At 48.5% G+C, this 21,052-nt stretch overlaps 1 protein-coding gene across 3 annotated transcripts in view; it reads right to left on the minus strand.

Moving 5' to 3' along the window:
* htr4 (5-hydroxytryptamine receptor 4) overlaps positions 1 to 21,052 on the minus strand; it is a 69,009-nt gene that overhangs the window by 23,315 nt on the left and 24,642 nt on the right. For all 3 annotated transcript variants that reach the window (XM_049029459.1, XM_049029460.1, XM_049029461.1), the window contains exons 2-5: positions 18,995 to 19,076; positions 9,030 to 9,179; positions 8,135 to 8,335; positions 2,639 to 2,792 (exon numbers count right to left, since the gene is read on the minus strand). In XM_049029459.1, coding sequence (XP_048885416.1) covers positions 2,639 to 2,792; positions 8,135 to 8,335; positions 9,030 to 9,179; positions 18,995 to 19,053 — 564 coding nt within the window. In that variant the 5' untranslated portion in view covers positions 19,054 to 19,076. The remainder of the gene's footprint in view (positions 1 to 2,638; positions 2,793 to 8,134; positions 8,336 to 9,029; positions 9,180 to 18,994; positions 19,077 to 21,052) is intronic.

Raw genomic sequence — 21,052 nt, forward strand, 5'->3', positions numbered from 1 at the left:
ATTAATTCAGCAGTGCAGCATGCGGCCTGACATTGCCCGTGTACGCCATACTGCACATGACCCTCGGTCGATTCGCCCGGGCCGGCCAGCCGCCTGTCGGGCCTTGGCTTCCCGGCATGTGGGCTCTGGCTTGTTGCGCGGGTGTCAGCCTGGAGTGGCGATTATGTGCCTGCATGGGTCTAATGCTGTGACACAACGGCCTGTCGGTGGGAATCCACTATGCGCCACAGGGGGTGATCAGCACTACGCCAGGCCAGTGGTAACCATGGTTTCCTCACTGGTGGCCTCAAGAGGAGCCAATGGAATATAGCTGGCAACCGACGATCGCCCCAACCTGAGGGCGGGACAGCCTTCCCTGTGCCCTGAAGGAAATGGCGCCCTCTACCTGTAAGGGAGGGAATACTGAAGAATGACTGCCCTGAACGTACTGTCACCGTGTAACAGTCCCCCTTCTGTGTAGCATTTCCCCGTCACCTCAAAAAAATCTCAGCCTTTGAGGGGTTCTCATCTGCACCCTAGTCTCCCAAATCTCCTTGCCCTGCCACAACGCTAACATGTTAGCATCAGGCTAACTGCTCTCACCCCAAGCAGGACCTGCCCCAGTGAGGAACTGGGGGCAGCAGGATCCTGTCAGAGCACACTGGATTTTAAAGATCACTGCCGTTTGGGTCACTGCTGCAGTGGGGGCATATCGTGATATTTTTAAGGTTTATAACAGTCACATGCCATGCCTTGTTTATGGAAGGAGGACAGTTACGGAGATACACATAAATGAATAACCCTTAATTCCCGGCTTCCCCACACACCTTAGAGCCCAAATGATCTTCTGTGAACCTGGTGCATGTATCCTAGCTGTAGGTCCGCCCCAGGGCACGATGCCAGTAACAGTCTATGTTCTAACAGCTATCACCTGTGTTACATAAGACTTGAAGTCCGTTGGCCTTTTGCCAGAAATATTTCGTAATTAAGCCCAATGTTAATTTTCCGAGATTTACTGTAATGAGCGCATTCTGCTTTGTGTAGCTTAATTAATGAAAATACGTCTCAATTAATTCCCACAGTTACATTTTTCTTTTTCTGTATAGTATTTATTTAATACTAAGTTAATTTTATTTATGTGTATATATTTGTAGGAATGCATATGATTATGGTATTTATGTCATTACGGAGGCAGACACTAAATTTCACTGCCCACTTGCACAGTAACAAATTAAAAAATCCTTGATCCTTGATGCTGGGGAGGGAGTCGCCGGTTGGACATGGAGATGGACGATGCTGCCAGTGAGGGACCCCAGCATACGGAGCCGCCAGCCGTTTCAGTGGAAGAGGCTACTCCTTCAGCACTGAAAAGGAAAGGCAATTCCAGGCGCTACAAGGCTAAGCCAGTGTGACAGAACATCATTCTTCATTCTTGTCAGTAGGACGCGAAATAAATGAAGATTGTCTGACTGTCGGCTTCCATTTGTAGGCATTGCTTGCATGTAAAATTAGTGGTCATTTGCAGGGCCATGCAGAGAGTTTTCGTGATTGGGGAGGGGGGAGGGCACAGTAAAATTAAAATGATTCCACTGGGCTCCAGTTTGCTACGATGGTGATAAAGAAGGAGCAGCTTGGACCTCCAAAGGGAGGCATGCTCAATTGATTGGGCACGAAGGGCAGCTGCTTGCCCCGGCTCCTCCAGGCACCTACCCCCCCCCCCCCCCCCCCAATGTTCCTGGTCATTCATCTTTCACAAAAACATCGGACTTGGCCTCCTTTCTTAAGCCGTTGCTGGGTTTGCATTCTTTGCTGGGCTGGATCTCAGCAAGGTGATAATGTCATAAATGGGAGATCGACTTGTCACAGGTGCTCAGACAATGAGCTGAAGCGGAGATGGGGCTGAGCTTTTGGTGTGTGAAGCGTAGGGCTCTGGGTAGTGAGGTCAACCTCCGATTCATGGTCGTGGGGAATCCAGAGCCTATCCTGGAGGCTAGGGGCACAAGGTAGGGCGTAACCCAGGACAGCACGGTGTAGCAATAGGGAACACGCCATTGAAAGCATCTCCTCCACATCTGCCATGTTGGAATAATGTTTACTTCTATGTAGGGTGACCAGGTGACACAATCAGACAATCAGATGTAACTAGTGGCATCAAATCGGGGAAGGGTCACATGATGAGTCAATGGGGGACAATCAGGGGGCTTTTAGAGTCTCAAGAGTCTCCATTTTCGCAAATCCACACTGCAACGCTGAAACAGAATTTCAGAAGTATGCAGCACTGAGAGCATTGTCAAAAGATTTGGTTTTTTGGGGGCTGAAAACGCTGGGGTAGCGTGAAAATGAAGACGAATGTCCGTATTTTTAAAGGAAAATGTAGCAGCCTGCGCCAGGTGGAAAAAGAGAGGACCCCCCCAGGTAAATTGTGTTTTAAGTGTTTTACCTGGCTAGCTAACAGTAGATACTATGCAGGGATTTAGCAGCTGTTTGTTTTGGTTAGTCGTTTGAATGCATTTGTTTACTGTAATCTGCAATCTATCATGGCACTTTGATGGTACCCTGTAGGCAGGCAAAACAGGACTTTAGTAGTTAGATACATGCATTAACACATACGGTGAGCAAGATTCCTATAGATATTAGTAGCTTCTTTTCCAGTACTTACCAAATCATTTATTCCAATACTGTTCCAGCCCTGCATGATGGGCAGGAAGGAGATGAAGCTTGGAATGACCCAACATCCTCCCAACATGAGTGCAACTCGCAAGGGGGTCATTTTGTTCCTGTACACCAGGGGCTGGCAGCATATGGCATAGTATCTGAAAAAAAGCGTTGAAATGTCAGAGTGCTCCAGAGTGAGGCAGAGTGCTCCAGAGTGTGGTAGAGTGCTCCAGAGTGTGGTAGAGTGCTCCAGAGTGTGGTAGAGTGCTCCAGAGTGTGATAGAGTGCTCCAGAGTGAGGCAGAGTGCTCCAGAGTGTGGTAGAGTGCTCCAGAGTGTGGTAGAGTGCTCCAGAGTGTGATAGAGTGCTCCAGAGTGAGGCAGAGTGCTCCAGAGTGTGATAGAGTGCTCCAGAGTGTGGTAGAGTGCACAGTACTTGTGACTCAGGCCTGGGTGATGTAGGAAATCCAGCAGGAAATGACAGGACTACAATATAAAGGTCGAAATGGGTCTGTCAGTCAGTCAGGACTGGTGGTTATTAATCTTCTGATACTTCTGAACAACAAATACTCCTACCCATCCTATTTAATCATACTTCATACACTAATGGGCTGTAATACTTGCATTGCTCTGATTAAGTCACAAACGATACAGTCAGTTGGTGTGAGATCAGCAAGAAATCAGAAACATTTCCTGTTCCTGTCCAGTCTGCTGCACTGCCAAAGCCAGACTTTTACAGACATCAGTGACAAGACGTTGCTGGAAATCAGGCTGTAAAAGCTGTAGTCACTGTGAGCATCGTTGTTCTAGGGTCACTCTTCCATAAATGGGCAGTTTGTGCAGAACAGTCAAAGAATCGTTTGCATTGCCAGACCACTGGCTCCAAAATGTTTAACCCACAACCCCCAAAATAGTGCCACAGACTTGCAGCCTCCATTTTGACTGGGGTGGGAGGTGGGGGATGTAGGTCCCTCACAGCACGTCGTGACATTCTGCCGATCAGGGGGTGGGGTTCCCCTCGGTAGAATTATCTCAATCGATCAGCTGTGTGGAAACTGAAAGTTTTTTCAAATTTACGAAATTTTATTAACATATTGTAGAAATCATCTCACAACCCCCCCCATCAGTGTCTCATAACCGAGCTTGGCATTAAAATTATTACATTGTGCCCCCCCCCTTCCCCCCCCCCAATACCAAGCTCTCCCCTATGCCCTTGGCCGGGAGGTTCTTTTCCGGCATATCTCAGAATACCTGATCTCACCCTAACATTCATCTATATCGGCCATCATCTGCTGTTGTGCGTTACCCTAGTGAACAAAAAGGAGATTTGGTGCAGGGGGTGATCAGAAACTCCCGAGGTGTCGTCGTGGCTGCACAGCATATCCCAAGCATCTCACAATCCTTCAAACCCAATCTTCGAGCACTGCTGGGGACCTCAGGTTTCCATGACAATGTGACCATGGCAACAGGCAGGAGATGCTCAACCTAGTGTTAAAATTCTGATGGCATGTTCAGGCGTGTAATTAATGGGCTCAAGCATGCAATGCAATATTGGGAAATTTCAGCTTAAAAATCTTAATGATAGAAAAGAAATTTGAAAGCAGGGTTTGTAAAAGTTAATGTGATGACGAAAGCCTTTCATAAGGTTTTATGACAGTTTAATGGGTTTCAAAAATTCGAGATAATTATTATTCCTTTTGGGCTCCAAGCCCCTGTGACCCTGACCAGGATTAGTGGTTAGATGATGGATAGATTAGTCAATGTAAAATGTACAGGAGGCAGTGTTTGCTGTTACGTTATCTGTGTTTTATTTTGTTTTAAATGAACCGTCTCCAGTTTCAGAATAAATATCTTTCAGTAACATTAATCAAGAAATTGTAGTCAAAAGGACTAAACTTTATTTATTGATTGTTTATTCAGCAAACAAAATCACTAATGAATAAGTCATTATACGTTTAATTTGTCTTTACGTTTTAACAAAGATGACACTGGTGCAGATTAACTGTCCACCCAGGACTCCCTGGTGCAGAAATCCTCACACCCTACTACCTAAGCATGAGAGTAATTCATAAATCCAGTCTTACCCGACTGTGTGATGGATTCTCTGTACAGCTGTCCCACATACCCACCCCCCCCCCCCCACACACACACACACACACACACATACACACACACACACACACACACACACACATACACGCACACACAGGACCCCCAGGGCAGTGGTCCTGCCCCAAGACAAAGTACAGCTGGAAGCCTGGAAGCCACACTTAAAAACCGCAGCTGAATTAGTTTTCCGGAAGTTTTGCAACAGGCATCATTAAAGCCGGATGAGCCGACTGTCAAACAGAATCAGAGGTGGGCAGGGTGTTCGTGGAAGAAGAGAATCCCAAGTGAACATCCATGATTGAATAAGACATGCAACAATGTCGGCAATATTTCTTTCTCTAGGAAATAAAAAGCAGAGATGTGCATGTTACAGTGCTGAATTCATGAGCAGATTTGTTTTTATCTCCCCAGCCAGGTCAGACCTGGCAGTCCAGCTGACCTATCAAGAAATGGGTTACTGCACTCAAAGCACCCCTAGAGGTGCTTTGAAGAACTGCACACCTCCTATCTCCTGCTCACAATTGCAGATGTAAGAGGTCTCCTAGGATGTGAAGGTTATTTTTTTAGTCTCTAAAAATTATACAGAGTTAGTCTTTCAGAAACCCGTCCTTGCTGTTGCCTCTGGCTCCTCTAGCTAACACTATGGATGGGGATTGCCCCCCCACCACTGCTGAACACTGACACAGGACCCCCCATAAGAAAGGGGTTTGACAGGGAACAAAGTTGGAGGCATCCCTCAAAGAGATGGGCCATGCTAATGCTAGTACTGCTCTGTCAGTGTTTGCTGCTGGCTGGATAAGCACTTAAAAAGCCATAAAGGGGCGCGTTACTGTGGGATTCATTTCTGCGTAACTATCTCTGCTCCTGGGGCAATTTAGAGCTTAATCGAAGCCTGAATCTGCTTGCTAAGGCCAAGGATGCCTCCATAGGGTGGTAATGGATGTGCTGTGGAGCAGGTTTTATGCTTATCAGGCAGGAATGTGTCCTATATTTCTCTTACCAGTCAAAGAGCAAAATTTGCCTGGCTAAACAAAAGCTTTCACATGTGAGTTTCAACCGTTTTCTGGGTCGAGATGAACAGCCATCCTGGGGGGGTTTTGAGGGGGGGGGGGACGGTGGGGGGGGGGGCTGGGGGTTGATGCAGAGTGCTGTCAAATGCCCAAGGATGTAGCAAAGACGTATTTGCACATAGCTTGTATTGTAACACATTCCCCCAAGGGCAAATACACACCAAGAAGCTGCCATATCGCCTATCCACGGAAATGGCGATGACTGATGGGCCACTTAAGGAACTGTTGGTCCTGCATTCCTTTCTTTCCTCTCCTTCATCCGCTCAAAGGCACGGTGAGCAAACTTCACTCCCCATGTAAAAGAGCGTGGTCCTCTGCCCATCTGCCCCCCTCTAACTCCTGCCTGAGGGCACTGCCTCCTGCTAAGATCTGCCCACATCGCTCTGGAAGAAGCTCTTGTCCAGGTTATGAGTGATCAACTGCTCCTGGCATTCAGGAAATAACACAAAAAGTCCCAGATGGTGATTAACAGCTTCCTCACCCACCTGGATAGACTCTGACTCCCTGCCTCTGACATCAACCACGTGGAGCTGCTTCATGTTTGGGAAGAAGGTCGTCACATGATTGCTGAACGGAGGAACTGTCGCCTGCTTGTAACTGGCTGGTCACAGGATCACTAATATGCTCTTGTTCATCATTGCCCATTTACGAAGTTTAACTGCGGTGGTAGATGTTGAAAACTCCAGGGACTTCTGCTTAGTCACAACGCTATCTAAAGTCCTAATTAATGTCCTCATTATTATGCTGATAGCATGATATCTTCAGTAACATCCCATCGGGCATCATTACCGAAATTTACACAGCCTCCATCCAGCATCTAAGCGCCGGTGTAGGTCCTTCGCCACCGACCAGATGCTGAGAGCTCAGAGAGGCGGCTAGAGATTAATCTGCCTTTTAACTCAAGCTGGGATGTCTGGCTGCTTTTTACTTGATGCTGGAACACGAGAGGCTTCATGCTCAAGGTGACCTTTAAGTCTCAGATAGGAGCGGGGAGCTTATCTCACCCTGTGGATTTTGGTTCTATGCATTTCATTCATCGCTGGATTAGGCCAAGGCTCGCTGGGCCTTGGATTCTGATCCGACTTCTGATAGACTCGCGGTGCCGCAAATAGAACAGGTAAAGCTGACCTACAGGGAGCCAAAAGACAGCAGCAAATCTCACCTTCCTTTGATAGCAGAGAAATGTCTCTTGCATTATAACCGCCTCAAAATTGACATGACCAATCAGGATGCACCTGGTGATTTGATAGACAAGCACTATAGGAAAGCTATTTGACGTAGATGGGTTACTGAATATCTCTACTACACCTGCTCCACAATGTCAGCGAGGTTAAAAAATGAGGCACTCGTTCTTCTACGTCTGTTCTGGAGCGAAAGCGTGGAATGGGCTTTTGGTGTTAGAGGAACCGATAGCTAGAGGAAAGGCTAAACTGATTTAAGGGCTGGTCTTTAGCCATAAAACAACACTCAGGGCTTGATTGGGGGGGCGGGGGGGGGTAGCAGCATGCTTCAGGATGGGGGGGGGGGACACAGGATAACGCGGTGTTAAGTGCTTAAGGGTTTGCTGCACTGTCTGAAAGAGCTGCTTCCAGGGTTGCACAAAAAATGCTCTAAGGAGGGATAGAGGGAGGGGGCCAGCACATTCCATGAAGATTTGTGACGGGGGAGCTGGACATGGACCCCCCCCCCCCCCCCTTCTTCCAGGAAGCACCTGCCCTCCAGGTACCGACGCAGAGGCCATGTGCGAACTCAGGATTGTGCGACGGTGACAAATGATGGACTGATGTGGGAAAGACACAGAGCCGGGGGCCAAAAGCGACACGAGAAACAAAGGCCCTTCCTCCGGCTGTGCCGGTCAGCTTCCAGCTGGCTTGGCCAATCAGAGTGGCCAATTCGATTCCCAGCAGCCACAGGTGGTTACATACAAAAAGGCCCTCGATGGCTTTCGGCAGCACAGTGGGTGTCTCCCATCGCTGAAAGCTTCTCCCCCTGAACTGATTCAAACTGACCCCTCCTTCCCAAACATCTCTACCAGTTCAAGTAGGGCTACAGACGCTAATGCATATTTGCATCTCGTTATTACTGATTCAGTCACAGACTTTTGGAGGAATGTTTAAAACTTGAAGGCCCCTTGCAGAGATTACTTAAGTAGGTTACAGAGATCCACTTCTGACATGGAAATGTGACTGTAAGTATTTATTATGTGCGGGATACGTACAACTGCGGTTAAGTGCTGTTTAACCAGCATCAGGCATACAAACACACAACATTTGGGGTGATTATAGCCACATCAGACAAACGGACACCACGGGAAACGCTCACCTATCCAAGGAGATACAGCAGAGATGCAGGATGGAAGCTGTGGTCAGGAGAACGTCCAGCGAGGTGCGGACCAAGCAGAAGGTGTCTCCGTAGATCCAGTTCTGGTGGATGAGCTCAATGGCGCCGAACGGCATCACCAGCACCGACACGAGCAGGTCCGCAAAGGCCAGCGACACGATGAAGTAGTTGGTTTTGATTTTTCTGCCAAGAGTGGAGAGAGAAAAAAGTTCATTGTCACTACAGCCGGAGCAGGTGTGACCGGTCAGGTCACCGTGTTCCATCTGCCTGACAGGAAGGGGATCATGGTGAGGAAGACTTGGGTACAGTGAGAGACCTGGGGATTATCTGACACAGGAGACAGCGGCTTGTGATTAATACTACAGCTTCTCTCCAACATCAGAGGGAACTCCACAGCGGAAGTGAAGTCCCATAAATGCTTGTATCCTCCCCCTTGCTACCCACTCACTCCCCTGCTGGGAGACACGAAAGCCTGCTGGTCCCTTTCCTAGCTTGTGGCACCTCGGGAGGGTTGTGGGGGGAGAGGCACTAATGACCATGATAATTACCCAGCCATCCACACAGACGGAGCACGAATCCCCCACGACGCCCCTCTAACGGCGTGTGGTCAGTGCGTGGGAAGCAAGCGTGTCAGATTCGTTATTCGATTCAGTAGGTCGAGCCTGGATGCTTCCTTAAAGATAACATGCCACGATGAAAGATGCCTGCAGCCAGGAGTAAGAATCACGCAGATATTAACTGGCATTTTCTGTTGCGATCGCATCACTAATATCACTCCCTGGTGGATCCTGAGACGGGGTGATTTTAGGTAGACTGCAGATGCATTTTCCACTGCAAGGGGCAGAGATGTCATTACCCAGCAACCCTTGTGACTCACCTGAGCTGCCGATCCTTGCAGACGGCCACCATGACCAGAAGATTGCCCAGGACACTCATGAGCATGACGAGGGACAGGAAGGCAATGAGGGCCACTCGCTCCACCAGGGTGTAGCTGTGGAGGCCGTGGGGGGCCTGGTCCACGGGGAGGCTGTGGCGGGGGGGGGACCTTGTTAATGAGGTGAAACAGTGAAGTACTATGACATCACCTGGCATTAGGGTTAGGAAGGGGGAAGTGGGTGGGGTTACTGCACAGTGTCAGTCAGACCCTGGAACCAATACATTTACCCCATGAGGGTGGAGCCAGTCGGTGATTGACAGCACGAGATAATCCCTCCCACCAGTGCCATCATTAGCCATCTGCACCTGTTGCCTTTTAACTTATTCACTGTTATGTCAGTTTGTGTAAATCAGCCTAAAATGCTAAAGATGCTAAGTGTAAAATCTCCCGACGAGACGCAGCCCATGCTCACTCGTCTTTGCCTTTGCGCGCCATTAACGGTCTAATTATGCTGACGCACTGCAAGGTATGTGAAATTCCAAAAAGCCCCCACAGTGAGGGATAATGATCTGCCAGGTAAATGGTAAAACCCCGAATTTACGCTGCGATTCAGCCTGAACGGGATCACCTGCCCCCCCCCCCCCCCCCCCGTCCACCCCTCCAACCAACTCAGCCGCTCAGTGTGAAGTTGGCCTTAATATCATTCTTTTCTCTTTTTTAAAACCACTTCTCTTTGCTCCAACCAAGCATATAAATACAAACATATTGGATTTGCCTGTTTTCCCTTCAGTTTGCGGAAAATCCTATACACCATCAACAAATGTCTTTGCATGCAAATGCATTCATTAATAGCATCCTCACAAAGACACAAAGGAGGCACGAGGAAAGAGGTTACGGCAGTCTCTGTGGAAGAATGATCACATGATCACACATCTGTGGGAGCACGTTAGACTTGTGAGCAATTAGCAATCCTTAGTCTGCTTCTCGTTCCCAGGCTGGTGAGTGCTGGCGGCATCTTAGCCTGTTTGTTCATTTCCTCAAGCTTGTTTTGTTCGTTTCCTAAAAAAATGTCATTTTTGGGACATGTGGTAATTTCACACAATGCATGAAATCCGTTCTTTATAAGCAGCAGCTGATCGTTGAAGGGCTTCAGAGACCATAATGCCTCCTTCACACGAGGATTCTGGGAAAAGGGATGTGGATTGAGTCTGCGTGGTTTTGGAGCTCTCCCATGAAAGTAGCGCATTTTAACTCGCATGACTGTTAATCCCAACAACTCCAAACACAACAACACTTAGCATGATATGAACATGCTTTGGAACTCCTCTCAGTTTTTGGTTGGTTTCTGACTGAAATCACTGGGGAGCCTAAAAAAAAGCACAATTAGATGAAATCCCTGCTTTTGTTTGCTTCCTGTTCACTATCAGACTCAGCTTTTAACGGACCTTCTCGCCTGAGAGGAAGTGGGGGAAGGTCATGTGATCTCTTCTGAGCCACACCCCTCCTTGTCCGCCATCTTACCAATGGAGCAAGTCCATGGCCAATGAATGCTTAACACATCCAACATGCTAACTCATTTGAGACAACATGATTTGAGTGTGTGTGTGGAGCAGAGCAGACACAGATCCTGCAAGTTAGTCTCCCTGTGGTATTTAAGGCACTTTTTTACCAGGCTGAAAAATAACTTTAGGCTACTGGGGTGTTTATCACTACAGATATGTGGTCTTGCTTATAAAGAACAAGCGATTTACTTCACTATGAGTATTTTGATATTATAGTTGTGTGTTTTATTTATTTTTCATAATTGTTTTAACAGATTTGTTATTCAGACATTACCTTTGGATTGCAACTGTCTCTCACTGTTTGTGTTTGCAGTTTTAATAATAAATAATGTAGAAGTAAATTCCCTGCTGTGTCAAAATTGCACTGAACCATGAATCCAAAACCGAGGTCTGTATTGAACTGTGAGTGTTGTGTACCGTTACACCCCTACTAAATATACACTGGAAAAACACTTAATCGAAATCCTGTCTTGAACATGAGATCACATAGCCTAGGCAAACATAACCTGCATGCCCCCCCTACCATTTCACACTAGATATTACAGAAAGGTCACACTGCAGACTGTCAGTGATTGTTTTTTTATGCTACATTTAGGATGAACACAAAAATATGACTGTAACTATTTCTCATGCCACCAAAGGGAAGCAGCGGGATCTACTTCCTCATACCAGTCATCACTGGCCCAGCAAGCTTTGCACATCCAAACCTGAACACAAACACAAACCAGACAACGTGCATCGGCTTCGGAGTGAAATCTGCCATCCGGTCATTGGCAAAACAACTGCATACTGGGCCCTGGGGCAGAAATGAACCATGGTCCCCAGCCTAGGGCCTGCCTATGCCAGTTGTAAATGACGAAATTTAAGTAGCCACCAAATACCATACCCATCATGCACTGCAGTAGTTTGCAAATTCCACAAACAGGCTTTTTTCGTTAAATACACGCCTCGAAAACACAGTTTGTTTACAAAACATTACAAACTATTACATTTTAAGATCGTTTCAAGTATTAGGCCATATATTATTTGTGTTATGACTCCCACCATAATGAGATAGTATAGATCAAAATCAGAGATTTAAAAGTAGCACATCATGAGTATATATAATATACATTACATTATTGCTTTAGTCTGTTTCACATGCATGTTGAATATGCAGTTAGAAGGTTCATGGGCTTCAGTACAGCCACCCTGGCTGTCCCACCTACAGTTCTCCTCCTGCGTTTTACTGTCTAGATTCCCACTGACTGTTTCTTACCAACTAGCCATTAACATTTGTGTTTGGGTCAACTTGGGTTTGCTGTTCGAACGGTATATCTGTCGAGGCAGAAAATCGCCCTTGGAGAACTAGGCTGGCAGTATGGATATGGCTGGTCTATCTCGCTGACATCTTCTATTTTACCTGGATTTAGAGACGACTCAGAGTGGCTTAGGGGAGACCATCACCACTGAATCTTTATGATCAGACTCCCACAGTGATACATATAATTACTGGATTTTTGTTTTCTGAATGTGATGGCAGAATGTGTCAAGTTCCAAACAGAATGGGCTGAGAGCTCTGTTAGGGGGACTGTCAGGATGACCTTACAGGATGGAGGACTTTTAGAAGCATAAATTGCTCGCCATGGGAATCGACGCTGCCATCCGTCGTACTCTGACCTCGTCGTGGACTGATTCTGACAGCTTGTCTCAGTAACTCATATTGATCCATAATTATTTAATGTCTGCTTTTTCGCACAGAAACCACCTCACCGCTGCCCCCTGGCTCCGACCAGAACCATGTCACCTTTCTCTTGCTGGCAGACACCAGTGCTGAGATTGTAGCATGTACGTCCGCCTGTTTGTTGCCTGTCCTCTATACGTCGGGTGTAGTGAGCAGCAGGATATGCACTGGTGGCCCAATTTGCGGTGGTAAGCCTTAGGAAAGGCTGTCTGCTCCTGGCAAACAGTCCCAGGTGTCCGTACGAAAACAAAATAGCTCAAGGCTATTTTATTATCTCAGAAAGACCAAATATCGATTTTCCAACTCAACTAAGCATTTCTGTAGTCTGAACCATTTCTATTCAACTGATTTGTTCGAGAAATAAGCACCCTATAAATACAAATATTTTTAGATGTTGTAGTCAGAGTGGGACACATGTATGATCAGTGAAGGTCTGGAGAAGGAACCTTCTCAAAGCACCTTCAGGGATTCTATTTCTTAGATCCATCTTCAGCCTTCTGCTATGCCGACAAAGGTCATTTCTCAAGAGAAAAATCAGAGAAACGAAAGTTCGACCATTAAGTTGTATCTTTGATTTAGACACCCAGCCCAGGGCTTTTCAGCCTTTCTTCAGCCCCCAATGAAAACCACAGGGACCCTCTACCACTAATGCAATCAATTTCCGAGACTGTGGGCCCCGGGCTCCTTCTCTGCAATCCCCCAGGGGGTCGTAGACCCGGGCTAAATTCCCTGATCAGACGAAAGGGAAAAAATTAGCCACAGAACTCTACCAAGTATAGCAGAGTCGCAGAGGCACGAGGCAGTAAAATAAGTCAGTATAGGACCCAAATTCCCCTCAAAGATCATCAGCTTATCATGGTGAAGGGCTTTGTCTGCTTCAGTGATCAGAGAAGCCAGACAAACCGCCAGGCAGCAATGACTCCCAAGAAAGATAAGATAAAAGCCAGAATACCCAACTCGGTGTAGGTCATGGGAGATTTACTTACACAAAAATGTTTTGAGCAAAAAATGATTGGTTCTGAGAGATGACCAATCAGATTGTAGAGGAGGCGGCACCAACCAATTGGTCAGATGTCTCGGTCCTGCTTTTTCTAGTAGCTTGGACCCAACTCCTCTCACAATCTGATTGGTCATCTCTCTGAACCAATCGTTTTTCGTTCTACCATCAGAACATTTTTGTATAAGTAAAACTCCCACAAGAACTTGTACTACAGCTACTGGGACCCAAACTGAGAGGCTTGGGGATGGTGTTCATTAATGATTGCTTGTCTGAGACAGTCATGCAGTCCAGCTGGGTTCAGCCTGAAATGGCTATTTGGGGTTGGGGGTCAGATGTGGAGCCATTTGGGAGGCATGCATAAGTGGGAAGGACCCAGACGGATCAGATCTTGGCAATAGACTAGCTTTGGAGGCGTGGGGATGGCGGAGGACCCTGAATTAGTGTGGGAGATAGAAAGAGGGTGACTAAATATAGTGCGTCGTACCTCCATTTATAGTCTGGGCTCTGGATCGGGGGTGAAGTTGCACTCCTACTCTGGTGATCCTCATGATGAAAGACCTCAAGTGAGTGCAGGGATGCTCACAAGTCCCCGGCTGATGCCTGTGCAGTCGGCAGTTTCTCCCAGCAGAGAAGAAGCCTCAATGAGACTGTGAGTTGCGGAGACGAAGACTGCGTGTACGTGAGGGAGAGTGGAACTGACAGCCGGCTCAGCCCAGCGGCTGAGGCTCCCGGTGCAGGTCCATGGTGGGGAAGTGGGGTCAGAGTCCTTAGATGATGCTCACCTTTTACTGGCCAATGAATCTTTTATGAACACTGCTGTAGCGTTAGAAGTTCCTTCAGATAAAGGGCCTGCCCGTCACTGCTGGGTCACCACTGGAGGTTCATAAAGCCCAGTCACACACTCAGTTTGGTTTTACACCGAAAAATACGATGACTTTACTTGTATATCTCACCTAAGAAGTAACACTGAGAGGTGCAGGCTTCGCACCCACTCTCTGTGTGAAGTGTGCATATTCTCTGTGCTTCTGTGGGTGTCCTCCAATTTTATCCCTCAGTGTCCCACATCTAATGCCCTGTGATAGACTTGCATCTTGCCCTGAGTGTTCCCCGTTTAGTGCCCTGTGATGGACTGGCATCCTGTCCTCAGTGTCCCCCATTTAGTGCCCTATGATGGACTAGCATCCTCCCCTGAGTGTCCCACACCTAATGCCCTGTGATGGACTGGCCTCCTACCCAGGGTGTACCCCGTCAAGTGCCCTTTGACAGACTGGAATCCTGTTCAGGGTCTTCCTGCCTTGTGCTCTTTGACAGACTGGCATCCCGTCCAGAGTGTCCCTGTCTAATAGAGTATAATAACAGGGCATCACTGCAAGAAGCAGGTAAACTTTCTTCTACTCCGAAGAACTGAAAAGGCCACATGCCAGCAGTAATGTCAGAAAGACAAACTTTCATTCATGGCATGAAAGAAAAAAGGGTCTGAGAGCCAAACCACATCAGAGTTCAGAGGTGTATCGGGTGCTGCCACAGATACATGCAGGAAATGGTCGTCATGGAAATGGCTCCTTCCCTGCAGGAGGTCCCACGGGCTGGTGTGACTCACAGTAGAGCATCACATGACCTCTGAATGCGCCATTATAAATAACAGAACTGCTCTCCATCAAACTTTGAAATTAAGAATCCTTCCAATAATCCTCCCATTAATACACTCACCCCCCCTGTGGTGACATGACTCCACCAGACTCCCCATGCATTTTTAAAAATGGCCTCTGCGCTCCCCAGCAGATCTGAAGCAAAATAGAAGTTACGGTAGAGCGAAGAGGAGCGTGCGGACTGCAGCACTCGCACGGCAGGTCACATGATCCGCAGTTTGTTAAGGAAGCACACGGTGTCCAAACAATGACCGACACCACCTACTGTCAGGGCAGGACAGCGTAATCAAGACAGTTGAGAGCCCTTCTTCTGAGCTGGGCTGTGACCGCCTTCCTCCAGCTGGCCTTGCCGACATCTGCTGGAGAATCAGCAGGTGATCGCGAGGCCCGTCCATGTGACACTTCTGACAGCTGTCAGTCACATGTCTGAATAACACACGACACTCACTCTTATCGTCACAGACCGTGTGTCGCCAACAGAGACAATTTAAACTCTCCTACAGTTCAAGTTAGCGTTACAATACAGGGTAATAATACTTGCTCTGTTGAAGGAAATAAAAGTGGTTGCCGAGCAACAATCTTGTTTGAAGACACTGTAACGCTAACCTTATCAAAACGATGATCTGCTGTTTAAGAGCCAGGTCTTGCCAGAGCTTGGAAGATAAAGTGAACTTCGACCTTTTGCCCACAGAGCAGACGCTACTGGAGGTGCCTGGACTGCATGGGCTCTGTGGTCACTCTCGCACACCATTAGCCACCCAGAGCATCACCCAAGAGCTAAGGGGGGTCAGGTGGCAGGAAGCTGCCTTCAGTATGCTGGGAAGAGGCTGGGGGGGGAGGCAGCAAGGTAGCGGGAAATTACAGTGGAGAGCGCCTGACTGATGACTGTAGGACAGGGGATGATGAGAAAAAATGCCGGGACACAAAGTGCCAGGAATCCCAGACCCCCAGGAATCCAGCAGCTCTCAAAGGACAAATCCAACAGCTGATGGGGGAACAGGCCTACACCTCTCCCAGAGTGTGTTAGAGAGTGAGATCCCCAGACATGCTGAACTGGGGCAGCTGTGTGTCACTTCTGCGACATAATCACTCGGAGTTAGTCAGAGTCAGTTCCTCCCTCTCTCAGTCAACCAGAGTCTGTCCATCCCTCTCAGCCAATCAGAGTCAGCCTAATAATGACTGACACCAAAGCTGCGCTCCATGCACCTCGAAAGTTGGAAATTGGAGCAGGAAATGACATCACGCCCGAGTTAACCACGTTCAAGTATAATAAGCCGGTAAGTCATTTAGCAATACCAGGGACCCATTCAAAAATCAAGATTTCTTGCTTAGCTGGATAAATTGTTGGACTTAATTAATCCAAGTTTAAATGGCCTTTATCTTTGTTCATTTACATTTAGCCCAGACTACCTTAAATCCGAGAAGTTATCCGGTTAAGCAAGAAATCCTGCTTTCTGAACAAGCCCCAGTTCTAGCTAGGTTCATTGTTAGCCATCGTTACCAATATCAGTTGATAACTACACATTACATGGTATTTTGCATGTAAAAACAACGCAGCAACACGTCTGCAGGTAGCGGTTGCACAGTACTATGTGTACGACCGATTTAATGAGCCACAAATAAAGACATAAGTGCTAATAGACAGTATAAAACTACAGCTTTAACTTCTGTTGATAAAGGGTGCAGCCATCTTGAATTCTGAGCTCAGGGATGTGTAGATTCCTCCAACTTTCCCAGTAGGAATTCCGACTTCAGGAGGTATTCCAGTTGAAACTTCCGGCTTGGAACTTGGAATTTTCGAGTTACGAGTTCAAATGAAACGCAGCATTAGATTAAGTTCCTCCCTCTCAGCCAATCAGACTCTCAGATGGCTCTGACACTAATGTAAATGCCTTGGGTTCTAGGATTGTAGGTCCTGCAGCACATACTGGACAGTGAATAGCATATGGGCACCCATCCCCTGGGACTGTCACACTGGGTATGAGTATTAGCTTTTTAATTAGACAGGCAGCAGGTGCCGAAATTCACCTAGAATGTATTTCAAATGAACAATACATGAGAGGGATGGTAGTGAATTTTGCCACCCAGGAGACGCTGCTTAAGTAATGATTAAATACCGTTACTTTGAGTCACGTGATGTCAGGGCAGACCAGTTAGCTTGACCTTCCACATTTCCTGCCTGAGAGGGGCAACGGTTTTTATATGCTAGTGGCATCTCCCAGAACAAGATCTTATTTGAGGATGGTCTGGGTCGAGCACGCATGTCCATTAACACCGATCAAACAGTGACAGGCTTCAAAGCCGCATGCTTCTGGGCCTTGGCAGCCATTTTCACCTTTACTGCCGACTTGCCATATTTTTGATATCAAGATAATTAGCGTCAGGGTAAAGGGACCGGGAGTGAGTGGTAAACAAAGGCTATGAGCCAGATTAAACTGGAATGTAAGTCTGTGACCTGCGGGCGAAGATGGTGCAGGGAGTGAGAGGAAGAGAGGAGGCGATCAATGCGCACGGCACCGTCTGGGGAAACTCAGCAGCTTCGGCACAACTCAGCCTGTTTGGCAGCTAACGTGAAAAAGAGTGGAGAGGACTGGAGGGCGAAGTGGGCGGGGTTTCACAGGAAGCCGGTAAGAAACACGAACTCTTTATCCGACAGCTGCAGCGCGGGAGTGCGATGTCAGAGTGAGAGGCGGGCCCAAGTAATCCTGCAGAATCGCACACTGGCCTTTGTTGAAAGTCCTTTTCCTGAAACTTTGTTCCTTTAAAAAAATTCCATACTAAAAGGAAGAAATGTCTCCATTCAATAGGTTTGTGGGGAATGAGAGAGGTTCTGATGACATCTGTGAATTCAGTTACCCAGGTTTCTAGGACAAGGCCGTTAGCTCTGGCACCAGCAGAGATCCTGGGGAAAGCTCAAGGCGACATGCAGCATCTCATTCCATCAAATCTGACTTTTATCAATTAAAACTTCAGTTCCCTTATCAGAAACAGCTCAGGATCACTGACTGCAAAATAGCCACAAAGGTTACAATATTCTGTTCCGTGTACAAGAAGTAAGGAGACCAAGGGTCACAGACACAGACGGCAGGGTACAGGAAATAAGGAGATAAGATCACAGATGACTGGGTACAACAAGTAAACAAACTGAGAATCACAGACAGCTAAGTACAGGAAATCAGGAGACCAAGGATCACAGGTGGCTGGGTACAGGAAGTAGGGATACAGAGGATCACAGGTGGCAGTGTGCAGGAAGTAGGGATACAGAGGATCACAGACGGCTGGGTACAGGAAGTAGGGATACAGAGGATCACAGGTGGCTGGGTACAGGAAGTAGGGATACAGAGGATCACAGATGGCTGGGTACAGGAAGTAGGGATACAGAGGATCACAGGTGGCTGGGTACAGGAAGTAGGGATATAGAGGATCACAGGTGGCAGTGTGCAGGAAGTAGGGATACAGAGGATCACAGGTGGCAGTGTGCAGGAAGTAAGGATACAGAGGATCACAGGTGGCAGTGTGCAGGAAGTAGGGATACAGAGGATCACAGGTGGCAGTGTGCAGGAAGTAGGGATACAGAGGATCACAGGTGGCAGTGTGCAGGAAGTAGGGATACAGAGGATCACAGGTGGCAGTGTGCAGGAAGTAGGGATACAGAGGATCACAGGTGGCAGTGTGCAGGAAGTAGGGATACAGAGGATCACAGACGGCTGACACTGAAGGTTCAATAACTAATCCATGACGGTTTGTTAATTGTCAGCAATGAGGAAGAGAAACTTCAAACAAATTGTCACACATATGACTCCAATCCAAGGCACCTGATAAAACAGCACAGGGTCCAACGCTGCAGTGGGTAGATGTGAGCAAAGCAAACAGCTCCCTACATCACCTGTACAGGCACATAAATGACTTGCCATGCAGAAGGGGGCATGGGGGAGTGGACATGCCGTCAACCCACTAATCTGGGCCAAATGTACAAGAGCAGCTCTTCACTTGAACTTGAAGCACTGCTGCGATGAGGTCGGCTTGCTTACCTCTCATTGATTTCAGCTTGGTCCATTACAGGCAGCAGGTCTGGCTGTCCTACACTCATGTGCCCATGGACACGCTGGGTCCCTGAAAGCAAAGAGGATGATGAGTTACAATTGGTATGAGTATCTGCCCCACGGGGCTACAGCAGACAGGGAGGATCCACCCTGAGGGAATGCAGCAGACAGGGAGGATTCACCCTGAGGGAATACAGCAGACAGGGAGGAACCACCCTGAGGGAATGCAGCAGACAGGGAGGATCCACCCTGAGGGAATACAGCAGACATGGAGGATCCACCCTGAGGGAATGCAGCAGACAGGGAGGATCCACCCTGAGGGAATGCAGCAGACAGAGAGGATCCATCCTGAGGGAATACAGCAGACAGGGAGGACCTGTCTCAAGGGGGATGCAGCGAACAGGGAGTATTCTGTCCCAAGGGGGTATAGCAGCTAGGGAGGGTCTGCCCTGGGGGGTGCAGAAGACAGGGGGAATCTACCCCGAGGGGGGTACAGCGGGCAGGAAGGATTTGACCGGAAGGGGTGTAACAGACAGGAAGGATCTGTTCCAAGAGAGTGCAGCAGGCAGGGAGGATCTGCCCTGAGGAGGCACAGCAGATAGGGGGGATCTGCCCTGAGGAGGCACAGCAGATAGGGGGGATCTTCCCCGAGGAGGCACAGCAGATAGGGGGGATCTGCCCTGAGGAGGCACAGCAGATAGGGGGGATCTGCCCCAAGGAGGTACAGCAAACAGGGAGGATCTGCCCTGAGGAGGCACAGCAGATAGGGAGGATCTGCCCCGAGGAGGCACAGCAGATAGGGAGGATCTGCCCCGAGGAGGTACAGCAAACAGGGAGGATCTGCCCCGAGGAGGTATAGCAAACAGGGAGGATCTGCCCTGAGGAGGCACAGCAGATAGGGAGGATCTGCCCTGAGGAGGCACAGCAGATAGGGGGGATCTTCCCTGAGGAGGCACAGCAGATAGGGGGGATCTGCCTCGAGGAGGCACAGCAGACAGGGGGGATCTGCCCCGAGGAGGCACAGCAGACAGGGAGGATCTGCCCTGAGGAGGCACAGCAAACAGGGAGGATCTGCCCTGAGGAAGTATAGCAAACAGGGAGGATCTGCCCTGAGGAGGCACAGCAGATAGGGAGGATCTGCCCCAAGGAGGTACAGCAAACAGGGAGGATCTGCCCCAAGGAGGTACAGCAAACAGGGAGGATCTGCCCTGAGGAGGCACAGCAGATAGGGAGGATCTGCCCCAAGAGGGTACAGCAGGCAGGTACAGTAGAATCTGCCCCAAGGACGTGCAGCAGGCAGGGAGTATTCTTCCCCAAGAGGGTACAGCAGCTAGGGACGATCTGCCCTGGGGGGGTACAGCAAGGAGGGAGGATATGCCCCGGGGAGAGTAGCAGGCAGAGAGGATCTACCTCGAAGGTATGCAGCAGCCAGGGGGAATTCTGCCCCGGGGGGTAAGGGGGGGGGTACAAGGCTGCGTGGGGCAGCGTGTGGCTCTGTGGGCTAAGCCTGTGTGCCTGCAATCAGAAGGTCACAGGTTCAAACCCAGCCTCAGATCGCAGGTCCTTGAGCGAGGCCCTTAACCCCCAGCTCCCTGGGCGCCGCTACGGGTTGCAGCCCTTCGCAAACAACTTCCTCTATGAAAAAAGAGCAAGTTGTGGGAGGCGTGAAGACAATTTCCCTACGGGGATCAATAAAGTATCGATTATTATTATTATTATTATTATTATTACAACCAAGTAGGAAGATGGCAGCGTGTGGAAGAGGGGTGACTTAAGGAATTTCTCATGCTATCCTCTCAACGGAACAGCAAGAAAAAGCCTCTGTGTATGTCTGCGTATGTGTAAGCCTGAGCGAGGGTGTGAGTGTGCTTATGAAAGCGTGAAATTTGATTTATACAGAGAGAATCACCCAGAGATGAGGGATCTCCTCTACGAGCTCCACAGGCAGACACAGAGATGATCAGGTGGGACACCGCCACGTCTCACAGTGAAGGAAACCAATGGGGGCTAGTCAGCATAGCCTGCGGCCATCCTCAGGGATCACAC

This window comes from Brienomyrus brachyistius, chromosome 10 (assembly GCF_023856365.1).
Source record: "Brienomyrus brachyistius isolate T26 chromosome 10, BBRACH_0.4, whole genome shotgun sequence".
Taxonomy (NCBI): domain Eukaryota; kingdom Metazoa; phylum Chordata; class Actinopteri; order Osteoglossiformes; family Mormyridae; genus Brienomyrus; species Brienomyrus brachyistius.